The sequence below is a fragment of the Notechis scutatus genome, chromosome 14 (assembly GCF_049901735.1).
Source record: "Notechis scutatus isolate UNSWTSFEM ecotype Mainland chromosome 14, rNotScu1.2, whole genome shotgun sequence".
Classification (NCBI taxonomy): Eukaryota; Metazoa; Chordata; class Lepidosauria; order Squamata; family Elapidae; genus Notechis; species Notechis scutatus.
The window spans coordinates 440,276-463,433 of NC_142022.1; the positions used below are offsets into that span (position 1 = coordinate 440,276).

The 23,158-nt window shown below is 44.6% G+C and overlaps 2 protein-coding genes and 2 long non-coding RNA genes across 7 annotated transcripts in view; 3 read left to right on the plus strand and 1 right to left on the minus strand.

The window, feature by feature from the left end:
- Nucleotides 1–23,158, minus strand: part of LOC113424675 (cystatin-like) — a 56,950-nt gene that overhangs the window by 22,693 nt on the left and 11,099 nt on the right. The window lies entirely within an intron of this gene.
- On the plus strand, nt 34–20,329 carry FRMD8 (FERM domain containing 8). Of its 3 annotated transcripts, none has more exons than XM_026686486.2 (11): nt 34–371; nt 2,346–2,427; nt 4,360–4,527; nt 7,131–7,232; nt 8,950–9,008; nt 11,033–11,199; nt 12,284–12,505; nt 13,349–13,472; nt 16,095–16,238; nt 16,784–16,970; nt 19,830–20,329. In XM_026686486.2, exons 2-11 carry the CDS (start codon nt 2,346–2,348, stop codon nt 19,946–19,948), a joined length of 1,374 nt encoding a protein of 457 aa, XP_026542271.1. In that variant the 5' UTR covers nt 34–371; the 3' UTR covers nt 19,949–20,329. The 3 variants fall into 3 exon arrangements, with proteins under 3 accessions (XP_026542271.1, XP_087799550.1, XP_087799551.1); XM_087943424.1 differs by having other exon boundaries at nt 286–371; nt 2,332–2,427; XM_087943425.1 differs by lacking the exon at nt 34–371 and adding an exon at nt 4,138–4,271 and having other exon boundaries at nt 2,332–2,427.
- Nucleotides 11,206–12,089, plus strand: LOC148129480 (uncharacterized). The gene is made up of 2 exons (XR_015745336.1): nt 11,206–11,540; nt 11,608–12,089. It is a non-coding gene; the product is annotated as an uncharacterized LOC148129480 (long non-coding RNA).
- Nucleotides 22,404–23,158, plus strand: part of LOC148129481 (uncharacterized) — a 342,063-nt gene continuing 341,308 nt past the window's right edge. Inside the window, exon 1 of the long non-coding RNA XR_015745340.1 lies at nt 22,404–22,624. This is a non-coding gene — a long non-coding RNA (uncharacterized LOC148129481). The remainder of the gene's footprint in view (nt 22,625–23,158) is intronic.

Consider the following 23,158-nt stretch of genomic DNA (forward strand, 5'->3'; position numbering starts at 1 on the left):
CCAAAGGGGCCCGCCCGCGTTCATTCTCAGGGCGACGGAGAAGGGTGGAGGCGTGTAGTTCTTCAAAATAACAAATAAAAATAAAGGCAGGTCTCCAACCTTGGCCACTTTAAGACTTGTGGACTTCAGCTCCCAGAATTCCTCAGCCAGCCATGCTGGCTGAGGAATTCTGGGAGTTGAAGTCCGCTAGTCTTAAAAGCGGCCTGTAGATTAACATAAGTTCCGCCCAAAATGTCCTCATTGGGTAGGGGGGGGGGAAGGAGAGCAAGGAGCACAGCCAATGATTTAACCGGAAAGGGGTGACGTCGTGTTGGATAGGGTGGGGTCCTAGCGCAACTTCAGAAAAAGCTTAACAAGGAAGCGCGGAGGAGGTAGGAAAAGTTTGGGATTTTGTTCCAGGGGTCTCTTGGTGGTTTCTGAGCTTGGGGGGCGGGTGGGGGGGGGGGGTTGGCAGACGTTTCATGACCCAACTAGGGAATATCATCAGTGGTAGAAGGGAGAGTTGTTTGCAGAGAGGAGGAAGAGGAAGGAAGAAAAGGAAAAGAGGAGGAGGGATCCTTAGTGAACTCTGAGCTTGGAGGTTTTCTTGCAGACGTTTCATGACCTAACTAGGGAATACCATCAGTGCTAGAAGGGAAGAGGGGATGTGGAGAGGAGGAGGAGGAGAAGGAGGAAGAAGAAAAGGAGGAGAGGAAGAGGAGAAGCGGTCTTTTTGGTAGTTTTCTTGCAGACGGTTCATGACCCAACTATGTAACATCATCAGTCCTGGAAGGATTTTTCTTCCATCTGGTTTCACTCTCCTGTTTTCTTAGGACTAGACCTTTATTACCATTCAGCCCTTTTTTATTTGATTCCAATATAGGTGGAAAATAGTTTCCTTAATCCCAGGTAGTTAGTTAGCCTTGCCTTCGACCGCCCCCTCTTAGGTTTGCTACATCATGGTTATTCTCTTGCTGTTAATGAAGGTAGTCTTTGACTTAACAACCACAATTGAGCCCAAAATTTCTGCGGCTGAGCAAGACAGTCATTAAGTGAGTTTTATGACTTTTCTGGCCACAGATGTTAATGGAATCACTGCAGTTGATAAGTTAGGAACCCGGTTGTTAAATGAATCTGGACTTTTATTGTCGGAAGTTCGCAAAAAGGGTGACCCTGGGACACTGCAACCGTCATAAATATGAGTCAATTGCTAAATATCTGAATATAAATCAGGTGACCCCAGGGATGCTTGTGAGGGATCAGATGATGGGATGTATGTGCAGAGGAGGCCAGATGAGGCCTCTGGGGGTCAGAGGAAGGGTCCTATGTGGAGATAGCACCCAGGCATGGACAGAATGGACACGAGAGTGAGGAATATGCATTCTGATAAAAACATTTTCTCTTGTCTTCCTTTCTGTGCCTTAAGCAGCCTGGCTCCTTCCTGTCTTCTCTCTCTCTCTACAGAAGGGTGGGGGGGGGTGCGGGGGAGTAGGGGGGGTGCTGCCTCAGACAAAGATTTAAAACTGCTTTTACTTTTCTCTGTGGAAAGGGGGGGTCACCGGGGAGTGGGGGTGCTACCTTGAGTTGCTCTGCAATAGGAAAGGGGTTGGAACTGCAGATCCTTAGCGAGGCAGAAGTTAACACCTTAAACCTCTAGCCAGGATATTAAACAAGAATAGCTTGCTTATAAGAAAACCCCCCAAAACCACATAAAACTAGGATACTTTGCAAGATACCCGTGACCTGGGGTGAAACACAGATGACGTGACATTTAGCTATGTAGAGGGCTGAGATCCAAATAACCAATGTTATCAGTTATGCATGCATTATTAGGGGAAAAGCAATGGTTGAATGCGACCACCATTTGACCCTAAAAATTGCTCTAAGGTTCTCATCGAGGCCCTTGGTTAGCTTTTGAGCCAGGGTCCTTACATCTTGGTACCAAAATAGAAGCATAACTTTGTACCACACCTTGTGTCCAGTGACTTATCGGCTTCGACACCAAGCAAAGAGCCCATTTTAGGGGACAACACTTGCAAAGGTCATGTGAAAAATGGTCATGTCACTTTTTTCAACCCTGTTGTGTCTTGTTCAATTGTCTGGTCAGTAAATGAACTGTTGCAAGTCGTTGCAATTGGGGAAATCCAGCCCTTGTCATAGCATGTTGCGTAGGTTTTTATGCTAAATTGACCTATTAAGCCCTAATAAGTTCTAATAATTATGTCCTAATAATGTCCTAATAAGTCAATTCTCATTTTAACATTTTAGCATTTTGGCTAGGCTTAGAAATGAATATGTGCGTATGTTTAATCTGTTCAATCTGTTCTTAAGCATGCAATTTGTTTTTCTTATCTTTTGGGTTACAGATGGAGGGGGACAAACTTATGGTCCCCCCCAGTGGGGACCAAGGCTCTCAGCGAAGCAGCGTCTCTTCCACCGGTCCTCGTGGTGAGTGAATGGAAAATGCCCCCTGCCTCCCACCTCCCAAAGGATATATGAGTGAAAATCAACATGTTCCTAAATTATTTACTGTATGGCATATCATACAGGGACTAGTAAAATATATTACCGTTTCACTTAGATTAGTAAAGCACAATAAAATGTACATGTTAAAAAGATCTATATTCAGAAGCCAGTGTCTAGGCCAGGGGTGTCCAACTCGCGTCGTCACAGTTTGTCCCATGACGTATTGCAACTTTTCCCCGCTTCACTAAGCCGGGCATGGTTAGCATCATTGATATTAAATTAATCAGATATTGGACCGGTAGATACCCTCAGTTTACAGCCGGTCAGGATGTGATCTACGAATTGATGAGGGACCCCACGGTCACACCCCACAGTCACACTATGCCCCATTTATAAGAGTCCTATTGAGTCTGAGTGACCACCAGAATATTTGCAGACAGACTCAAGCAAGGTTTTTGCAATGCCCTGGATGTCTCACCACAGCTTCCACTTGCAAATTCAGGACTTCTAAGGATGGAGGCCTCCATGAATGCATACCCATGACAATGTTAACCTGTTAACGCTAGTGGTGGGATTCCAATTTTTTTACTACCGGTTCTGTGGGCATGGTTTGGTGGGCGTGGCTTGGTGGGTGTGGCAGGGGAAGATTACTGCAAAATCCCCATTCCCTCCCCACCCCACTAACCTGCTTTCCAGCTCTGTTCTCCTGTGCAGGGCAACCAAAGGAGACCCAGCCGATCAGCTGCGACTCAGTGGGAGGCAGAGAAGAGATGGGGGCGGTGCCAGTCAGAGGTGTTATTGGCCGGTTCTCCAGATTACTCAAAATTTCTGCTACCTGTGCTCCAGAACTGGTCAGAACCTTCTGAATACCACCTCTGGTTAACACCCCTTTCTTTGAGAGGAAGAGATTGGAGAGGAAGGGATTAAAAGAGAGTCAGCAGGCACACAATTTGGAATGCACTGGGCTGTTTGTATAGTGGGTTTGAAGATGCTGGTGCCAACTCCTGCCTTTCAATGTTTATTCTGCATTGTGAGCCTGCTAACTCTCTTGTAATCCCTTTTTCTCCTACCTTCAAGGGGTAGGGAAAGAAAAACCACATGTAATGTTAATCATGTAAATGAAAAATGCTGTAAAGTCATAAACATATTGATTTTAGTAAGTGACGTTCACCAAAGTGGTGCCAATCCTGTTCAGGATTGTCTGTGTTCTTAATTTTTTTTAGTAACGGAGTTTTGCTTCTGTCCTTGCCAACCTGGTTCTGCACAACACTTCACTACTGGCTCTTGTGAAAGACCCAGCATTTACATAATATGAGAAGCTTTATTAGTTCATTTTGGGGGATAGATTGATTTATTTTTTGTTTAAGGAATTGTGGGATCGTAGAAAATCAAATTGTTTCAGTCATCGGGTTGTGTGCTGTGTGAATAGCGCAACTGTTCTTCGTATGAGGCATGGTTAGAATGCAGTGTGTACTGCAGGCTACTTCTGCTGCCTGCAATTTGGCAGTTCAAATCTCACCGGGCTCAAGGTTGACTCAGCCTTCCGTCCTTCCAAGGTGGGTAAAATGAGGACGCAGCTTGTTGGGGGCAAGAGGCTGACTCTGTAAACCGCTTAGAAAGGGCTGGAAAGCACTGTGAAGTGGTATATAAGTCTGAGTGTTATTGCTATTTTCCTCCCTTCCTTATGATTAGAATGCAGTACTGCAGGCTAACTCTGCACACTGTCAACAGTTTGATCCTGACCAGCTCAAGGTTGACTCGGCTTTCTGTCCTCCCGAGTTTGGTTAAATGAGGACCCCGATTGTTGGGGGCAAGAGACTGATTCTGTAAGTTGCTTAGAGAGGGCTGTAAAGCTCTGCGAAGTGGTATATAAGTCTGAGTGTTACTACTACTCTTCCTTTCTCTCCACTTTAGCCCAGGATGTCCTGGTTTATCTTGTGGATGACACTGTGGTGCGTCTAACGATGGACAACCTACCCTCCGTCACTGCTCACGAGTTGCACCGTATGGTGTTGGATGTGCTGAAGCTGCCCGAATGTGCCCTGGAGATCTTCTCCTTGTGGCTCATCTCCCCCTTCCTTGGTAAGACTCCACGCTCTTTCCCCACCCTGCCCAAAGAGGCCTGGGTCACGTTTCGGCAGCCTCGCTGGCTGAGAGGGCAGAGATGAGAAGGGCAAGCGGTTGCCAGGCAGCCAGACTAAAGCCGAACGGTTTTGCCCTCTCTGTAGACTTCCTTGGCTCTGTGCTCACATAACCCTCTTCACTATGCCAGGTGCAAACCTGGAGGCTGTAAATGCAGCGTGCTAAACTTGGATTGTGGTAACCTTGGTCCTTTATTTTGCTGGCTCAGCATGTTTGCCATAAATTATTCCCTTGGATTTCAATCAGTCAATCAATCAGAATAGAGCTGGAAGGGACCTTGGAGGTCTTCTAGTCCAACTCTCTGCTCAAGCAGAAGACCCTATGCAGGGGTCTTCAACCTTGACAGATTTAAGACTTGTGGACTTCAACTCCCAGAATTCCTCCTCCTCCAGTCATGTGAACTCAGGAATTCTGGGTGTTGAAGTCCACAAGTCTTAAACTTGCCAAGTTTGAAGACCCTTGTTATAGATGATGGATAGATGATACATAGATATATAGATGATAGATTGATTTATAGATAGATAGGTAAATAGGTAGGTAGGTACGGAGAGAGAGAGAGATGATAGATCAGGTGATAGAATTCAGGGGTCTTCAACCTTGACAGATTTAAGACTTGTGGACTTCAACTCCCAGAATTCCTCCTCCTCCAGTCATGTTAGCTCAGGAATTCTGGGAGTTGAAGTCCACAAGTCTTAAACTTGCCAAGTTTGAAGACCATTGGGATAGATAGATAGATAGATAGATAGATAGATAGATAGATAGATAGATAAATAGATACTGTAGTCAGGGGTCTTCAAACTTGACAGCTTTAAGGCTTGTGGACTTCAACTCCCAGAATTCCTCAGTCATCTGACCTCAGGAATTCTGGGAGTTGGTCCACAAGTCTTAAACTTGCCAAGTTTGAAGACCCTTGTGATAGATGGATGGATAGATGATACATAGATATATAGATGATTGAAAGATAGATTGATTGATTGATAGGTAGGTACACAGAGAGAGAGAGAGAGAGAGAGAAAGATGATAGATAGATAGGTGATAGATAAGGGGTCTTCAACCTTGACAGATTTAAGACTTGTGGACTTCAACTCCCAGAATCCTCCTCCAGTCATGTGAACTCAGGAATTCTGGGAGTTGAAGTCCACAAGTCTTGAACTTGCCAAGTTTGAAGACCCTTGCCCTATACCATTTCAGACAAATCGCTGTCCAGTCTATTCTTTAAAAACTCCAGTGTTGAAGCACCCACAACTTCTGGTGGCAAGCTGTTCCACTGGTTAATTGTCCTCATTCTTAGGAAATTTCTCCTTAGTTCCAGGTTGCTTCTCTCTTTGTTGAGTTTCCATCCGTTGCTTTTTGTTCTGCCTTCGGGTACTTTGGGGAATAGCTTGACTCCTTCTTCTTTATGACAACGCATGAGATATTGGAAGACTGCTATCATGTCACCCCTAGTCCTTTCTTTCTCTAGACCAGCGGTTGCCAACCGGTGGAATGGACTGCGAGAAAATTTTGATGGGCCGCAGAGAAATCTCACCCCCAGAGCACCCCCACAAGGCAATTAATCCAGGCTGCGCAGAAACACAAGGCTGTGCAGCCCACATGGCCCGCGGGGACCCTCCCCGCCCACTCACTTCTTACCCGGTAAACTTTGCCTGCTAAATTGCTATGTTTCCTTTTTCTGACCATCATCTGTTCTGCTGTGCCGGGAGATTTAGATTAGCTAGGAAGCAGGAAATGGTTGGATTTCTTGCTTTCTCGCTAGCCTTTAGATCTTCGGCTCAGTACAGCCAAACCTCCCTTAGGACTGAAGGTTTGCTTGCAAGCAAATTCAATGCAGACTCACGGCAAGCAAATTTGAGAGACCGAGCTAGCCGATGGCAGATAGATAGATCACTGAATGATTCTGTGAGCAACTCAATCTGCCTGCTTTGCCTGATTTCGGGTAAAAGTAGCTCTTTTTTTTAAATAAAACATTCAGTATTTATATAAATATTTATAATATTTACATACAAGCCACGCCCAGCTAATCACATGACCACCAAGCCACACCCACAAATTAGGCCACACCCACAGAACCGGTTAGTGGTCCCTGGGATCTAAAATTATGAGTTTGGTGGTCCCTGAGGTCCAAAAGTTTGGCGACCCCTGCTCTAGACCAGCCATACCCAAATCCTGCAACCGTTCTTCATATATTTCAGTCTTCAGGCCTTTAATTATCTTAGCTGCTCTTCTCTGCACTTTTTCTAAAGTCTCATTTTTAAATATGTATAATGTGGTGGACCAAAACTGAGTGCAGTCTTCCAGGTATGCCTTACTAAGGCTTTATAAAGCGGTACTAATATTTCATGTGATTTTGATTCTGTGCCTCTGTTAATGCAACCAAGGATTGTGTTAGCCTTTTTGGCGGCCGGCGCACACAGCTGGCTCATGTTTCAGCGATCGTCCACCAGGACTAGTTTTGCTTTGCAAGGTTATTTTGGGACTCAGTGGAAGCGTGTTGTTAATCGTCCCCCATAGGCTGAATCCGCGCCTCTCTTTCTGTCTTGCAGAGCTTCAGCTGAAACCCAAACACCAACCCTACAAGATCTGCCGGCAGTGGCAAGAGCTGCTCTTCCGTTTCACCGGCTGCTCTGTGGATGAGATCATGGAAGGTGCTTTGCAGCTCCCCTGGGCAAATGGGATACGTACAAAAGTCCCTTCTCTAATCCTAAAAAAAAAGAGCTGTTCTTTCATTCCAGTTCTGCACCTACAAGAGGGGTGTCACTCAGTTTCATTGAGGGCCGCATCAGGATTGTGAATGATCTGGGAGGAGTGGGTGTGGCTGGGGGTGCGTGGCCAGTTCGGTGTCACTTGTGTCAGGGGCACCTGTGGTGGCCAAGTGCTAAGGCAGGACTTCCCTCAGAACCTCCCCCTCATAATCTTCCTTCCTTCCCTTCCTTCCTTCCTTCCTTCCTTCCTTCCTTCCCTTCCTTTCCTTTCCTTTCCCTTCCTTTCCTTTCCTTCCTTTCCTTCCTTCTTTCCTTCCTTCCTTCTTTCCTTTCCTTCCTTTCCCTTCCCTTCCTTTCCTTTCCTTTCCCTTCCCTTCCCTTCCCTTCCCTTCCTTCCTTCCTTCCTTCCTTCCCTTCCTTCCTTGTTTCCTTCCTTCCCTTCCTCCCTTTCCTTCCTCCCTCCCTTCCTTTCCCTTCCTTTCCTTCCTTCTTTCCTCCCTTCCTCCCTTCCTTTCCTTGCTTCTCTTCCTTTCCTTCCTTTCCCTTCCTTTCCTTCCTTCCTTCCCTTCCTTGCTTCCTTCCTTCCCTTCCTTCTTTCCTTCCTTCCTTCCCTTCCTTCCTTCCTTCCTTCCCTTCCTTCCTTCCTTTCCTTTCTTCCCTCTTCCTTCTCCTTTCTTCTTCCTTCCCCTCTTTCCTTATTTTTCCTTCCTTGCTCTCTTCCCATCTTCCCTTCTTTTTGTCTTTCCTCTTTCCCTTTCTCCTTTCCTGTCCCTTCTGGCTTGCTCAAATGAAAAAGGCAAAGAAACATTTCTCATTTTGTTTTGTTTTTAGTTTGTTTTGATAGCCCTCTGCCAGCGAAAATGGAGCCGGGGTGGGCTATGCGTGAGACCCCCTGGGCCCCATTTTTGCTGGCAGAGGCATCGCAGGCCATTGGAACTTCACACCATGACCAAATGACTAATCGACAGTTGAGGATGGTATGGTGTGTGGTTTATACTGTTGGATGTTTATGGAACGTATTTACAGATAGACCTCGATTCACAACCACAATGGAGCTCAAAATTTCTGTTCCCTTCGCTTGTCCAAACATCACATGACTCCAGGACACAGCAACTGTCATAAGTACCAGTCAGTTGCCAAGTGTCTGGGTTTTGATCACATGACCATGGAGATGCTGCAGTTGTCTTAAGTGTGAAAAATGGTCATAACTCACGTTTTTAGTGCCGTTTCAACTTTGAACAGTCATTAAATGAACCGTTGTAATTTGAGGACTACTTGTATTCCTCTAAAGTGAACTGCTAGAACAAGGTTTAGACTAGAGATTGACAGAGTTGGAAGGGACCTTGTAGGTCATCTAGTCCCAACCCCCTGCCCAAGCAGGAGACCCTACACCATTTCTGACAAAGGGCAGTCCAATCTTTTTTTGAAAAGCCTCTCCAGGGATGAAGCTCCCACAACCCCTGAGGGGGATTTAATCATTTCCAAAGTAGGTAAAAAGTAAATAATCCAATTCTGGGACTAATGCATGCAGAAAGTCTCTGTTTTGTTACCCGTAAGTTGTGCGTGTGGGGGTTGGCCAGGCCTGCCTTAAATTCTTCCCCGGAGAACCAGGATTTTAAATCACAGCCTGTCCTGTTTTTCTTCTCTGACTTTCTCGCAGACGAACCGTCGCTTCAATTCCTCAGAAATATCTTTTTTTTGAGAAGGAAGGAGCTGCAGGTGAGTTCAAAGAGAGTCCAGCTTATGCTTGCAAAATCCATTTATGGGCTTAGGGCAGGATGTGGCCCTCCAGTCCTTATTGTATACCCACCCCATGGGTTGAATAGTTGCCAGTTAGAACCACAGCAGAAAGTTTCAACACTTCTTTTCAGACACCCAAATATTGTTTAATCCTTGCTCAATAGAGCTTCGTTTTCTTTGCTTTTGGAAGTCTTTTTTTCTTTTCTTTTTTTAAACCCTAAGAAGTGTGGGGATTTTGGCTATTCCAAAAATTGGGGATTTTCTACCCAAATCATTGTGATTTTTCCTTGTTTGTTTTGGGGATGCGGGATGGGGTGCGTGACAGGGTAAAGAAAACTCAGGGATTGGCAGAGTTGTATAATTTTAGATTGACTTGCAGTCTTTCTGCCATTATGGAATAGTTAAAAACCTAAATTTCATGACTATCAACTAAAAAACACTCCATTGGACTTTTTAGTTGCCAACAGAAAGGGAGTAGGGAAGTGCATTCCTTAAATGCCTCAGATAATCGCCTTGACAGCTGAAGCTGTTGGCACGCAAGATTATTACTGGAGAGCATGATTGATGACTCTTGGCTATGGATGTGTCTCATTGGAGAATATACATCCAGGGCATAGAGTAGGAAGACCAGGGTCACGGGAAATGATGGTGTGTCTTAGTGTCGGCTGCAACTGGAAACGCCGACCTGTCAACTCCTAATCTTTTTTACTCTGAGAGGTGTGGCTAGAGACTTATGATTTGAATGGGGGTGTATGTTGGAACCCTGACAATGATTATTTGTAGTACGAGAATGCAGAAAAGGGATTAATTGATACATTAAGCTGTGATACACAGTTCACTTCAGATTGAATGCAATTCATCCTGTCTTTATGTCCATATAATTTCCTTGGCAATAATATGGAAATGGATTGACATTCTCTTTTGCAATATCTTTTTATTTAACTTCTCACTGCTGCCCTGGAGTTTTCTTGTCCCCTCCCAGGTACAGGTACTCCTCAACGTACCACCCCAATCGAGCCCAAAATTTCTATCGTTAAGCAAGAAATTTGTTAAGTGAATTTCCCCCCCTTTTTTTCCCAACCTTTCTTGCCACCGTTAAGGGAAACATTGCAGTTGATAAGTTAGTAACCTGGTTGTTCAATGAATCTGGTTGACTTTGCTTGTTAAGGAAGTTGCAAAAGGGGATTACATGACCCTGCGACACTGCAACCATCCTAAATATGTGTGATGATCCGGGGTGTGACACAAAAATAACAAAGTCACAAAAGTAGAATAAATTCCCTTTAATGCCTACAACTTGGCCCCAATGTCCAATTTTCCTCGGCTCAAGATCAAACTCTTCCAAAAACAGTCTACGAAGGGAAGAAATGCAGTCCAAACCCAAAGTAAAGATAATTAGAAATTTTAAAAAACCAACACAAACCACCCTGAAGTAATTAACACGGCAGGCCAGGATGATAAATTGCAGACTTCCAAAGGATAACGCAGCACACAAGGTTGGGAGGATGCCAAAACCCAGAAAAGCCTGACAAAGCTAATGCACGCTTTGCTTCCAGCAAGGAGCTGTGTGCAAACGCCCCTCTTATATCCTGTTCTTCCAGCTGCAACTAATGAAGGGAATCAGGGCCCTTTCCTCCCCCATAAGCCACGCCACCCATGTTGCTCCCTTCTCCTTTCCTCCCTGCGTGCCCTAGGATGAAGAGGGGGTGGCCCTGGGTCTTCCTCTGAATGCCCAGCTGGACTGTGCCCTTCCCCAGTTTCCTCCACAGCCAGCGGAGCCCCACTCCCACTCCCTGTCAGCTGCTCAATCTCCCTTTCAGAATCAGACTCCAACAAGGGCATGCCAGTAAGTCTGAAAAACAGTTGTAAGTCATATTTTTTCAGCGCCATTGTAACTTTGAACGGTCGCTAAACAAACTGTTGTAAAGTTGAGGACTACCTGTCTTCACCTGGGCTTGATGTTGTTAGCTGATCTTTGGGACCCTGTCTTGGTTTTTCTCCAGATTCAGGATGAAGACGTTCTGCGGCTCTTGTACGAAGAGGCCAAGTACAACATTCTGGAAGGGCGGTATCCGTGTGACCGGGCCGATTGTGACGCGTTAGGAGCGCTGGTTTGCCGAATCAACTTGGGCCCCTACAACCCCCAGCAGCACACGGCTTCCTTCCTGAAGTAGGTGGGACACAAACAACCCCTGAATTCTATGTTGTTTCTCAAGACTAACGCTGGGAAGGTTTCTTCAAAGCAGAGGGAGAGTAAGATTGGTGAAAAATTAAGATATAATTGTGAAAAAACATGTAGAGATAATCCTCGACTTGCAACCGTTCATTTAGTGACTGTTCGGTTACAACAGTGCTGGAAAAAGGGGACTTACGGCCATTTTTCACAATTATGGCCTTTCCAGCTTCCCCATGATCAAAATTCAGGCAACTGACTTGTATTTATGACAGTGGTTATGTCCCAAGGTCATTTGATCCCCTTTTGTGACCTGACGAGCAAAGTCAATGTGGGAAGTCCACCCCTGCTTTTCTGGCTGAGGAATTCTGGGAGATGTAGTCCACAAGTCTTAAAGGGGCCAAGGTTGGAGACCCCTGCTTTGCTGGCTGAGGAATTCTGGGAGTTGAAGCCCAAGTTTGGGGACCCCTGATTTATCACCCAAGCAGGCCGGTTGACGGGTAAAACAATAAAGCAGAAATGGACCACAAGTAATAAAACCTACATGGTTTTATTTCTCAGGAACCTCACACTGCTTAGGTACATGTAATTCTCAACTTACAACAGTTTATTTAGTGACAGTTCAAAGTTCCAGCAGCGCTGAAAAAAAGGGACTTAGGACCGTTTTTCACACTTACGACCTTTCCAGCATGCCCATAGTCACCTGATCAAAATTCAGACGCTTGGCCACTAGTTCACATTTATGACTGTTGCTGTGTCCCAAGATCATGCAATCTGTTTTTGTGACCTTCTAACAGGCAAGGTCAATGGGGAAGCCAGATTCACTTAACAACCAGGTTGCTAACTTAAACAACTGCAGTGGTTCACTTAACAACTGAGGCAAGAAAGGTCGCAAAACGGGGCAAAACTCACGTTACACATTTCTCAACAACAGAGATTTTGGGCCCATTGTGGCCGTTAAATCAAGGACTCCCTCTTATCAATTCTGTTTTGAAAGCAGGTAGAAGAACAAGGCCTGGGAACCGCTGGCTGAGTGGGAGCTTCCGTTTTCCTTTCCTTTTTGTTGTTCCTTCCTTCCTAGGGAGAAGCTGGACTGCTTCTTGCCCTCCCACCTTTGCCACAGAGGCCACAAGCTCTTTGCCAGCCTTCGGAAGCGGGCCGGCTCCCGCAGGCCCATCAGCGAGCAGGGTCTCCTGCGGGCCTTTCGCGAGGTCCCGGAGGCAGGGGCTTGCGAAGAACACGCCACTCTGCTCAGGTTGTACCATGGCTACCTGCAAAAGTGCCACGAGCTTCCTTACTACGGGTAGGTTTGAGTGGGCCGTGGAGCCACGAAGCCCAGGAGAACTCTGGCAAGGCGTCATTCGGTCACGAATCACAAAGCACACACTTTTTTTAAACAAAATTAATTTTATTGAATAAACATTAAAAGCAATTGAACACAGTGCGACTTTCTTGGCCATCATTTTGGCCATACAAGCTATATTACAGAGATACACATAACAGTTAATTTTCTTTTTCCCCTTAGGTTATTAGTATAGTGCTAGCTGAATATTATTTCTATTTACATTTATCTACATTTATCTACAATTATATACACATTTACAACCGTCTTTCATACTCCTGCGTTCGTATCATCTTGTATTTGTCCATTATATTCCATTCTCTTTGGTTTACAAAACTTTAAGTTTCATTCCTATAAAGCGTCAACCCTTTCTTTCTTTTTCCTTGACTCTAGCCATTGATGTATTTTACTCCAGACTTCATAATCCTCTGTCCTCACCTTTATCTTTGATTTCTAAAGTTAGTCTGTCCATCTCTGCACAGACTAATATTTTCCTGATTATTTCACTTTCTGTAGGGGTATCTTCATTCTTCCAGTTTTGGATATACACCAATCTCACAGCTGTTATTATATATATCATTAAATATATTGTTCCTGTACTGTATTTCTCATTAACAGTTCCCAGTAAGAATGTTTCTGGTCTCAACTCTGCTTTCTGGTTAACCATCTCTTCTATCCAAACCCTTATTTTCCACCAGTATTTTTCTACTTTTATACATTTCCATCACATATGATAATAGGTCCTAACCACACTCTTGTCCGCCTCGTCTCTCTCTCTCTCTCTCTCTCTCTCTCTCTCTGCAGCTGTGCCTTCTTCTTTGGGGAAATAGACAAGCCAGTTCAGGGGTTGCTGCATCGGACCGGACGCAAAGCCGTGACAGTGGCCATTAGCCTGGAGGGCGTCTATATTATGGACAGCAAGGAGAAGGTAAACCGGGGACGGCGGTGTGTAGATGGGCTGAGCTGTTTGGGGATTCTTCACTCTTTTTATGGATTCGACTTGCAAGTTGGATGAGATGGCCTGTTAGATTAGATTAGATGAACAGAGTTGGAAGGGACCTTGTAGGTCATCTAGTCAACCCCCTTGCCCAAGCAGGAGACCCTACACCATTTCTGACAGATTACAGATTGAGTTGGAAGGGACCTTATAGGTCATATAGTCCAGGGGTCTGCAACCTTAAACACTCAAAGAGCCATTTGGACCCATTTCCCACAGAAAAGAAAACACCGGGAGCTGATAATTTAACAACCGGTGTGACTTGGTGGGCGTAGCCAACTCGACGTCACTCACTCCCACCCAGTCCTCCTCCTCTGGAATATGGAGTGAGTCTCCATCCACTGCCATCACCCTTACCTTCTCAGGCCAGGTGAGGAGTGATGGGGACGGGCCAACCAGTTGTAGGATCAGCCAACAGGGAGCAACAGCAGAGGACTGAAAGAGCCTCATGTGGCTCCAGAGCCGCAGATTGCAGACGCCTAATCTAGTCTAACCCCCTGCCCTACGCCATTTCTGACAGAGGGCAGCCCAGCCTCTTCTTAAAAGCCTCCAGGGATGAAGCTCCCACAACTTCCGAAGGCAACTTCTATTCCACTGGTTGATTGCTCTCACTTATTCAGTACAGGGGGATCCTCAACTTAGAACCGTTCATTTAGTGACCAAAGTTACAACAGCCCTGAAAAAAGCAACTTAGGACCATTTTCCATACTGACCAATGTGGCATCCCCATGTTCACGTGATCAAAATTCAGACCATCCAAAACACAGGTAGTCCTCAACTTACAACAGTTTGTTGAGTGACTGCTCATCCCCCAAAAAAAAGTGACTTAAGGCCGTTTGTCACACTCACGACCCATTGCAGCATCTCCATGATCAGAATTCAGGCTCTTGGCAACCGACTCACATTTATGATGATGGAGAGCTACATGATCCCCTTTTGCGACCTTCATAGAAGGAAAGTGTCAGGCTACAGAACTTTTCCCATTCAATCAACTAGAATGAACTTCTGAAAACGTATCAAAACGTATCAAAAAGGAATCCTTTATTGAGATGAGACAATTCATGTAGGGGTTAAAAGCAGCATCTAAGGTCTCTCAGGCATGCAGAGATAGATAAGGGAGCTTAAAACCCCTCCCCTTATCTTGATGTGTGTTTAGTAAAACAAAGAGCCAACATATTAATTCCCCCCACTCCCTTTTTAGAACGACCTTTTCCAGAGTTTCCCAGGACACATCTCACTGGGGAATTTTTATGGTCTTCTCATCTCCTGGCTGTGCCTCTCAGAGGTGATAGGTTCCGGCCATCTGGGTTTCCTCCCTCCATTGTATCATGTGTAGGTTATACAAATTCGATATAAGATTAAATATATTCAGGTTACATCAAGAAAGATTTCTTAATCAGTCTCCCCCCCCCCCCTTTTCTTCTTCCACTGAAGAAATGAGAGATACACGGATCTGACAGTCAAATGGGGAAGCCAGGTTCACTTTTTTTTTGAAAAAGTTTTTATTTTGACAACAAAAACAAACAAATAAAACCAACTTTCAGTTCAATAGTGTGTCGGTTGTGTACTTATATCCTGTGCACATAGAAATATTATCATACATTTCTTACTTGTTTATAACCATTCTAATCAATATTCTATCTTGCATTGGTCAATTATTATCATTAATATTGTAATTATTACCTTTCAAAAATATATTTCATCCTTACCTAAATTATATTCATTCTCTTGCTCAGTCTAAGTCAATTAATTGTAATATATTATTACTATTATCACTTGTTTCCGTTTCTTACTCTTCTGTCTAACCATTCATAAAATAAATTCAAAATCTTGTAATAATCTTTTTCTTCCTGTTCTCTAATTGACATTGTCAATCTACTCATTTCTGCACATTCACTTAATGACCCTGTTACTGAGTTAACTGCAGTGATTCACTTAACAACTGTGGCAAGAGAGGTTGTAAAACGGGGCAAAACTCAGTGAAGAAATGTCTCGCTTAAGAACCGAAATTTTTTAGTTTACTTTATTGTCATTGTACCTTGTACAAAGAAATTAAATGCCATCTTCGGTACACATTATAACTAAAAATAAAACACAAACACACATCCTTCACATTCTATACAGTTGAATTGAAAACCCCTGATATTGCATTCATATTGCACTCTACAGCAGAATTCAGTAGAGTTACTGCCCTGGGATAGAAGCTGTTTTCCAGCCTATTTGTCCTTGTTTTTATTATCCTGTACCGTCTGCCAGATGGTAATAGTTCAGAAAAAGGGTTCCCAGGATGAGATGGATCTTTGAGACTTTCTTAAGGCAGCGGGAGGTATAAAGCTCTTCCAAAGAGGGGAGAAAGAGCAACCCCTGAACAAATGTCTTGCTTAAGAATCGAAATTTTGGGCTCACTTGTGGTCGTAAGTCGAAGACTACCTCTAAGGGTTTTCTTTTAAATTCGGAAGGCTATAAAGGCCCAGATCCTGGATGGGACAAAGTTGACAGAAGGCCCTTCCATTGTTTCGCCTCCCGGATAAACCTTTTCTGCCTTCCTTGCAGGACGTTTTGCTGGGCCTGCGCTTCCAGGAGTTATCCTGGGACCACACGTTCCCAAGTGAGGAGGAACATATCCTGTGGCTGGAATTCGATGGGGAAAATGAAGGCCGGCAAGTGAACAAGTTGCTCAAGGTTTACTCTAAGCAAGTATGTGTCTGCTGGGTGAGAGAGTTAAACTTTAATGGGTGTCACATAACAATTTACGTTACAATTAAACCTATTTTCTGGGCTCCGTTGTGGTTGTAATTCGAGGACTGCCTGTATCCTTTTTTTTTCCTTTCTGGCATTCCGCTTTTCTTCCCTGTTCTCCCACATAGTGCTAGAATAAATAGGCAGTCCTCAACTTACAACAGTTCGTTTAGTGACCGTTCAAAGTTACAGAGGCACTGGAAAAATGTGATGACCGTTCTTCACAGTTACAGTGACTTGGGACCGTTTTTCAGACTTATGACCATTGCAGCATCCCCAGGGCCACCTGATCAACATTTAGGGGCTTAACAACTGACTCGTTTTTATGACAGTTACTAATTTAAGATCTGCAGTGACTCGATTAACAACTTCTGGTGAGAAGTCGTAAAATGGGGCAAAACCTGCTTAACCGATGTCTTGTTTAGCAGCATAAATTTTGGGTTCAGTTGTGGTCGTAAGTTGAGGACTGCCTGCATTAACTGGACCTGCGTCTCTCTTTTCAGGCCGAACTGATGAGTAGTCTAATCGAATACTGTATTGAGCTAAACGCGTCGACCAGGGCGCTGGATTCGGAGCCCACCACGGCCGCAGTGCCCACGTCTGATCAGCAGCTAGCCAAAATTCAGCGACAGAGCAGCGTGCTCTGTAGCCGGATCCAACGTTTAGCCACCATAGACTACGTCGAGGAAGGTAAGCTGGTGAAAAGAGAGAGAGAGGTTGGAGCAGGGTGTTTGTTGCCTTTCCCAAAACATTGCCTGTGCAAATATCCAGCCAAAACATTTGCTTCTGAGCAGGTTTCCTTTCTAAGAAACACGATACTCCATTGCCTTAATTCACCCAGCAGCTTTCTTCTTAGCAAGGTGCATTCATCAGTTGGGTCTGCATGCTAGAATTTTTCTTTACTAGGACACCTTACAACCAGTTATTACATACTGTACCTCTGTATGGTTTGCCAATTGCACAGTGGCAGATAGGATCGCACTCCAGAGGGTGAATGATCCAGAGGATCATTGGTTGCCCTCTCCTCTCCTTGGAAGAGCTTTTTTTTTTTCAGAATAGCATAGAATTCTCTATTGGCCAAGTGTGACTGGACACACAAGGAATTTGTCTTGGTGCAAATGCTCTCAGTGTACATAAAAAGAAAAGAGACATTCGTCCAGGGTCAAGAATCATGAGGTGCAACAGTTAGGGTCATAGGGTGCAATAAGCAATCAAATCATACTAGGAAACAGTCAATAAAAATCATAAGGATACAATCAACAAAGTCACAGTCATACAAGTGGGAGGGGATGGGTGATAAGGAGTGATGAGAAGAGTAACAGTAATAGTGCAGACTTTGTAATAGTTGAACAGGGTGGAGGGAATTATTTGTTTAGCAGAGGGATGGCGTTCGGGGAAAAACTCTCCTTGTGTCTAGTTGTTCTGGTGTGCAGAGCCCTACAGTGTTGTTTTGAGGGAAGGAGTTGAAACAATTTATGCCCGTGATGTGAGGGGTCTGGAGATATTTTCACAGCCCTCTTTTTGACTCGTGCAGGGTACAGGTCCTCCATGGAAGGCAGGTTGGTAGTAATTGTTTTTTCTGCAGTCCTAATTATCCTCTGGAGTCTGTGTATGTCCTGTTGGGTTGCAGAGCCAAACCAGACAGTTATAGAGGTGCAGATGACAGATTCCCACTGCCTTAAGAAAGTTCAAAACATCCTCAAAGATCCATCTCATTCTGGGAGCTCTTTTTTTTTAACTATTACCATCTGGCAGATGGTACAGAATAATAAAAACAAGGACAAATAGGCTGAAAAACAGCTTCTATCCCAGGGCAGTCGCTCTGTTGAATTCTACTGTCTTGTGCAGTGTTGGTGCATTGTCGGGGGTTTTCGGTTCAGTGTGTTTCATGGTCATGATGTGCACTGAAGATGGTGTTTGATTTTGTTGTAACGAGATGCTGTGACAATAAAGTAAACTTAAAAAAACCTAACTGTGTGGGAGATAAGAAACAGAGAATTGCAGTCTTCCAATATTTGAGGGGCTGCCACAGAGAGGAGGAAGGGGTCAAGCCAAGGCCAGACAAGGAATCATAGATGGAAACTGAACAAGGAGAGATTCAGACTGGAAATAAGGAGAAACTTTCTGACAGTGAGAACAATTACGTAACCGGTGGAACGGATGTTGCCTTTGGAAGTTGTGGGAGCTTCATCCCTGGAAGCTTTCAAGAAGAGACTGGATTGCCCTCTGTCAGGTATGGTGTAGGGTCTCCTGCTTGGGCAGGGGGTTGGACTAGATGACCTACAAGATCCCTTCCAATTCTCTTAAATCTGAATCTTTCCTGTTTGTGAGAAATGGTGCTTTCTAAGAAACATGATACTCGATTGCATCTGTTCTTCATTCATCCAACAGCATTCTTCTTAGCAAAATGCATTAATCAAATCGGCTCAGATACAATTTTCTTTAGGACACGTTACATCCAGTTACCTAATATGGGACACAAGAAGCATAGAGAATTGCTCTTTCCTGTTTGTGAGAAACGGTGCAGCTATCTACTTGTTCGTATCTAGTCTGGTGTCTAGGAATAGAAGACTGAGGTGATGAAAAGCAACATTCTAGTTTTAAGCATAGTCAGAATTTCCTGCATTAGTCGTGGAACCTGAATTCGTGAAAAATAAAAATGAAATGTTCAAGGCTTCGTTGACAGTGCTGGCTATTCATTAAAAAAACATAATAAAAGTGAGGTATGGTGTCAGAAAGCTGAAAGACTATAGAGCAAAGGTGGGGAACTTTGGCCCTTTTATGACTTATGGAGCTCAACTCCCAGAATTCCTGAGCCAGCCATGCTATTGCGTAGCCTTATGTGGGGCTGTAAAACAGTAAAAGATTCATAATATTTGTGTCCAAGAAGATGATGCTGGAGGAAATTGATTAGCAATATTTTTTTTTTTGTCTGTAAGAATTAAAAAAAATGGAAACCAAATTTGTAATAGGCTGTCAAAAATCCCAATGTGCTCACAAGGCTAAAAATTTTATTTGGAGTTTGTGTGATATCTGCCAATAGGATTTGTAAATTATAGTTGCCAGTTTTGCGCATCAACTGATACATGTTCAACAAACCCTGGTTAGGCTGTGATGTGTAAACCCAGACACTGATTGGGGGCAAGAGGCTGATTCTGTAAACGGCTTAGAGAGGGCTGGAAAGCACTGTGAAGCTGTATATAAGTCTAAGTGTTATTGCTATTGCCCTCCCTTCCTCCCTTCCTACACTGACTCTGTAAACCACTTAGATAGGGCTGGAAAGCATCGTGAAGTGGTATATAGGTCTTAAGTGCTATTGCTTATTGCTATGCTATTTATGCCATGATGGCGCAGTGGTGAGAAGGCAGTATTGCAGGCTGATTCTGCTCACTGCCAGTAGTTCGATTTTGACCGGCTCAAGATTGAGTCAGTCTTCCGTCCTTCTGAGGTCAGTAAAATGAGGACCCAGGTAGTTAGGGGCCATGTGCTATTGCTGTATCTCTACTTATGTGTGTGTGTGTGTGTGTGTGTGCTTCTTCCTTGCTCCAGGGAAAGAGATCAAGAGGGTGAAACCTCGACGTACAACATCCTTCTTCGGCCGTCAGCTGTCGAATGCCCCTACCTCCTACTCAGCAGTACGGGCAGCTGAGAACTTGGAACAGGGCTGATCCCCATTTTGCTCCTGGGGTAGAAAGGGGACCAGACCACTTTGGGGCAAGGTGACTAAAAGGCCAGCATCCTTGATTCTGCCTTCAGGGGTTACTTGCTGTCTACCTCTATCTCCAACTCCCTGTGTATATTTCCTTAGTTTCAGATTTCATTCCTGGGTTTAGTCTTACAGAGGTTGGGGTGTCAGAATGTACCAAGCTACTTTATATCCAGATGTTGAGTTTGTTCCTGGCATGCCGCAGAGTTGCCGTAAGAGATCCATTCTCCCTGCTTACATAGTGCCATGGTTACATTTTTTCCCCAGACTCATTTGGCCATGAGTTTTAATCCCCAATTGTTGATTTCTTCCTGCTTCTGTGTGATTTTCAGGGGGGGGAAAAGAAAGAAATTATCTCACAATCCTCAATCTGGTCTGAGAATTACAGTGTTTGGAACAAGGCTCAGACTCTGTTTGCCCACCTGTTGACTTTTATCTAGGGGGTTGTTGCAATAAAAACAAGAATTACAAAAGGCACCTCTGTGTTATATTCCTTTGAATTTATTAGTTTCCCACGTGCTGGCACATTTCTGTCTACCCTGATTAAATTTATGTTTGGCTAAGCCACAATAAATGTTGGCTGCTCAGATTAACAAAAGGTGTTTTAAGGCTGATTGTGGGATGTGACCTTCTACTGTATTCACAGGAACCGGATAGGTCTATATTAACAAAATAGGATGGCTGTATTTGCACATGCAGTAAGTTACAATTGGGGGGAAACACCACCCAGCCAGTGTGTGTGTGTGTGTGTGTGTGTGTGTGTGAGAGAGAGAGAGAGAGAGAGATATCGCTACCCCATCCAAAATTAGAATGATAAATAATGGGCAAAATTTGTACAAGCAATGAAGTGTTTCACAAAATGGCTGGGTTTCTATAACATGCTTAACATACTAAACCTAGACTTTGGTTTTCCACAATGTTCAGCATATATGAACCATGTACAGGTAGTCCTCCACTTACAACAGTTCATTTAGTGACTGTTCAAAGTTAACAATGGTACTGAAAAAAGTGATTTATGAACGTTTTTCAGTTATGACCATTGTAGCATCCTCATGGTCACATGATTTACATTTGGATGATTGACAGCTGACTTTTATGAGGGCTGCAGTGTCATGGGGTCATGTGATCCCCTTTTGCGACCTTCTGACAAGCAAAGTCAATGGGTTGAGGGGACAATTCATTGGAACAGCTTGCCTTCAGAAGATGTAGGTGCTTCGTCACTGGAGGTTTTTAAGACTGGACAGCCACCTGTCTGAAATGGTAGAGGGTCTCCTGCTTGAGCGGGGGGTGGGGTGGGGGTTGGACTAGAAGACCTCCAAGGTCCCTTCCAGCTCTATTCTGATTATCCTTTCGCATGGGAACTTTAGTTCTAGCCTGCTTCTGCTGCAACCAATAACTCTTAGTAAAAGTACATATCACTTCAACCAAATGGAGTCGAGGGTCTTTCTTTCCTAGGGACCCGGCTGCGGCAGGTCTGACACCCATTTTGGAAAGGACAAGGAATCATGCCACTACAGGGCAGCTGTGATTGACATTACTGGGCATGCTCCAAAGTGAAGTCCAACTGTTTACAAACACTTTATCTTGAGGATCCTTGTTGCTGTTCCCAATCTGATCCACCAGAGGGGGTCAGCAGCTGCTACAAATTTCTAGACTTGGCTCTCTGCTAAAATACCATAAAACGCTTGAGTTTGCAGTTCTCAAAGTTTCCAAGCCTTCACACATAAAAAAAATCTATGCCTTCTGGTTTAATGCTTAAGACAAGTGTGAAAAAGTCTAGTGTTGCTTTGGGAAATCTGCATATAACCTGTGAACTTAGTAAAAGCAAGATAATGAGACTTTGGGGAAAGTGCAAAGAAGAGCAACTAAGACGATTAAGGGCCAGGAGACAAAAATCTATGAAGAACGGCTGTAGGAACTGGATATGCCGAGTCTAGAGAAAAGAAGGACCAGGAGTGACACGATGGCAGTCTTCCAGTATCTGAGGGGCTGTCACAAAGAAGAGGTGGTGGGGTCAATTTATTCTGCAAAGCACCTGAAGGCAGGAGAAGAAACAATAGATGGGAACTAATGCAGGAGAGAAGCAAACTGGAATTAAGAAGAAACTTCCTGACAGAACAATTAACCAGTGGAACAGCTTGCCACCAGAAGCTGAGGGTGCTCTTATCACTGGAAGTTTTTTAAGAAGAGATTGGACAGCCACTTGAATGGTATAGGGCAGTGGTGGCTAACCTTTTTGGGCTCCTGTGCCAAAAATTGTGTGCGTGCTGGCACACGCGTGCTCACATGCCAACACCCAGAAGGCAATGTGCCTCCCCCCCCACACCCCCTGGCGTATATGTGCGCAATCCTCCCCGCACTGCCCCCTTATCTGCACTTTTTTGAAAAAAGCCTCTGCAGGCTTTGCAGACTGAATAATAGGCCCATTTCATCACTTCCGGTATTACAGGAAGTGAAGAAACGGGCCTATTATTCGGCCTGCAGAGGCTTTTTTCAAGCCTCTGGGAGGCCGAAAAAGGCCTCAAACCAGCTGAAAATCAACTGTGAAGCGCACGCATGTGCAGAGAGGTAAGTTTGCCTGCGGCTTGCGTGTTGGCACAAATGGCTCTGCGTGCCACCTGTGGCTCCTGTGCCAAAGGTTCGCCATCACGGGTATAGGGTCTCCTGCTTGAGTAGGGGGCTGGACTAGAAGACCTCCAAGGTCCCTTCCCTCTCTATTCCGATTAACCTTTGGCATGAAAAGTCAGAGCTGAAAAAACTTCTTGCAAGAGAAGTGAAAAGTCTTCAAAGAAAAACCAGAAATTCCAGTTGCCTCTTGAAAAAGCACCTTTGGGATGTGTAGAGTGTTTGTGAGACTCCGTTTAGGGAAGGGATACAGACGTGGCAAAGATAATTGTCTTCTTCCTGCTGCTCTTCCTCTCCATTTTGGAATGTGAAGCCTGGCTGAAGCCAATAGCTGAGGTATGGCTTGAGGGATGCCAGTCATCACTTCTGCAGATCACCTCGTGGTGACTCACCCAGAGGGTGCAGAGCACGGGGCAGCATTCCTGATCTCTGCTGATGGTGACACGAACCATAATTCACCTCCCAGTTTGTACATCTCTCTGTTTGCATGTCTCTCTGATGATAAAGACGATTGGGATGTGACAGAGAGCTGGAGCGGGTAGGATGT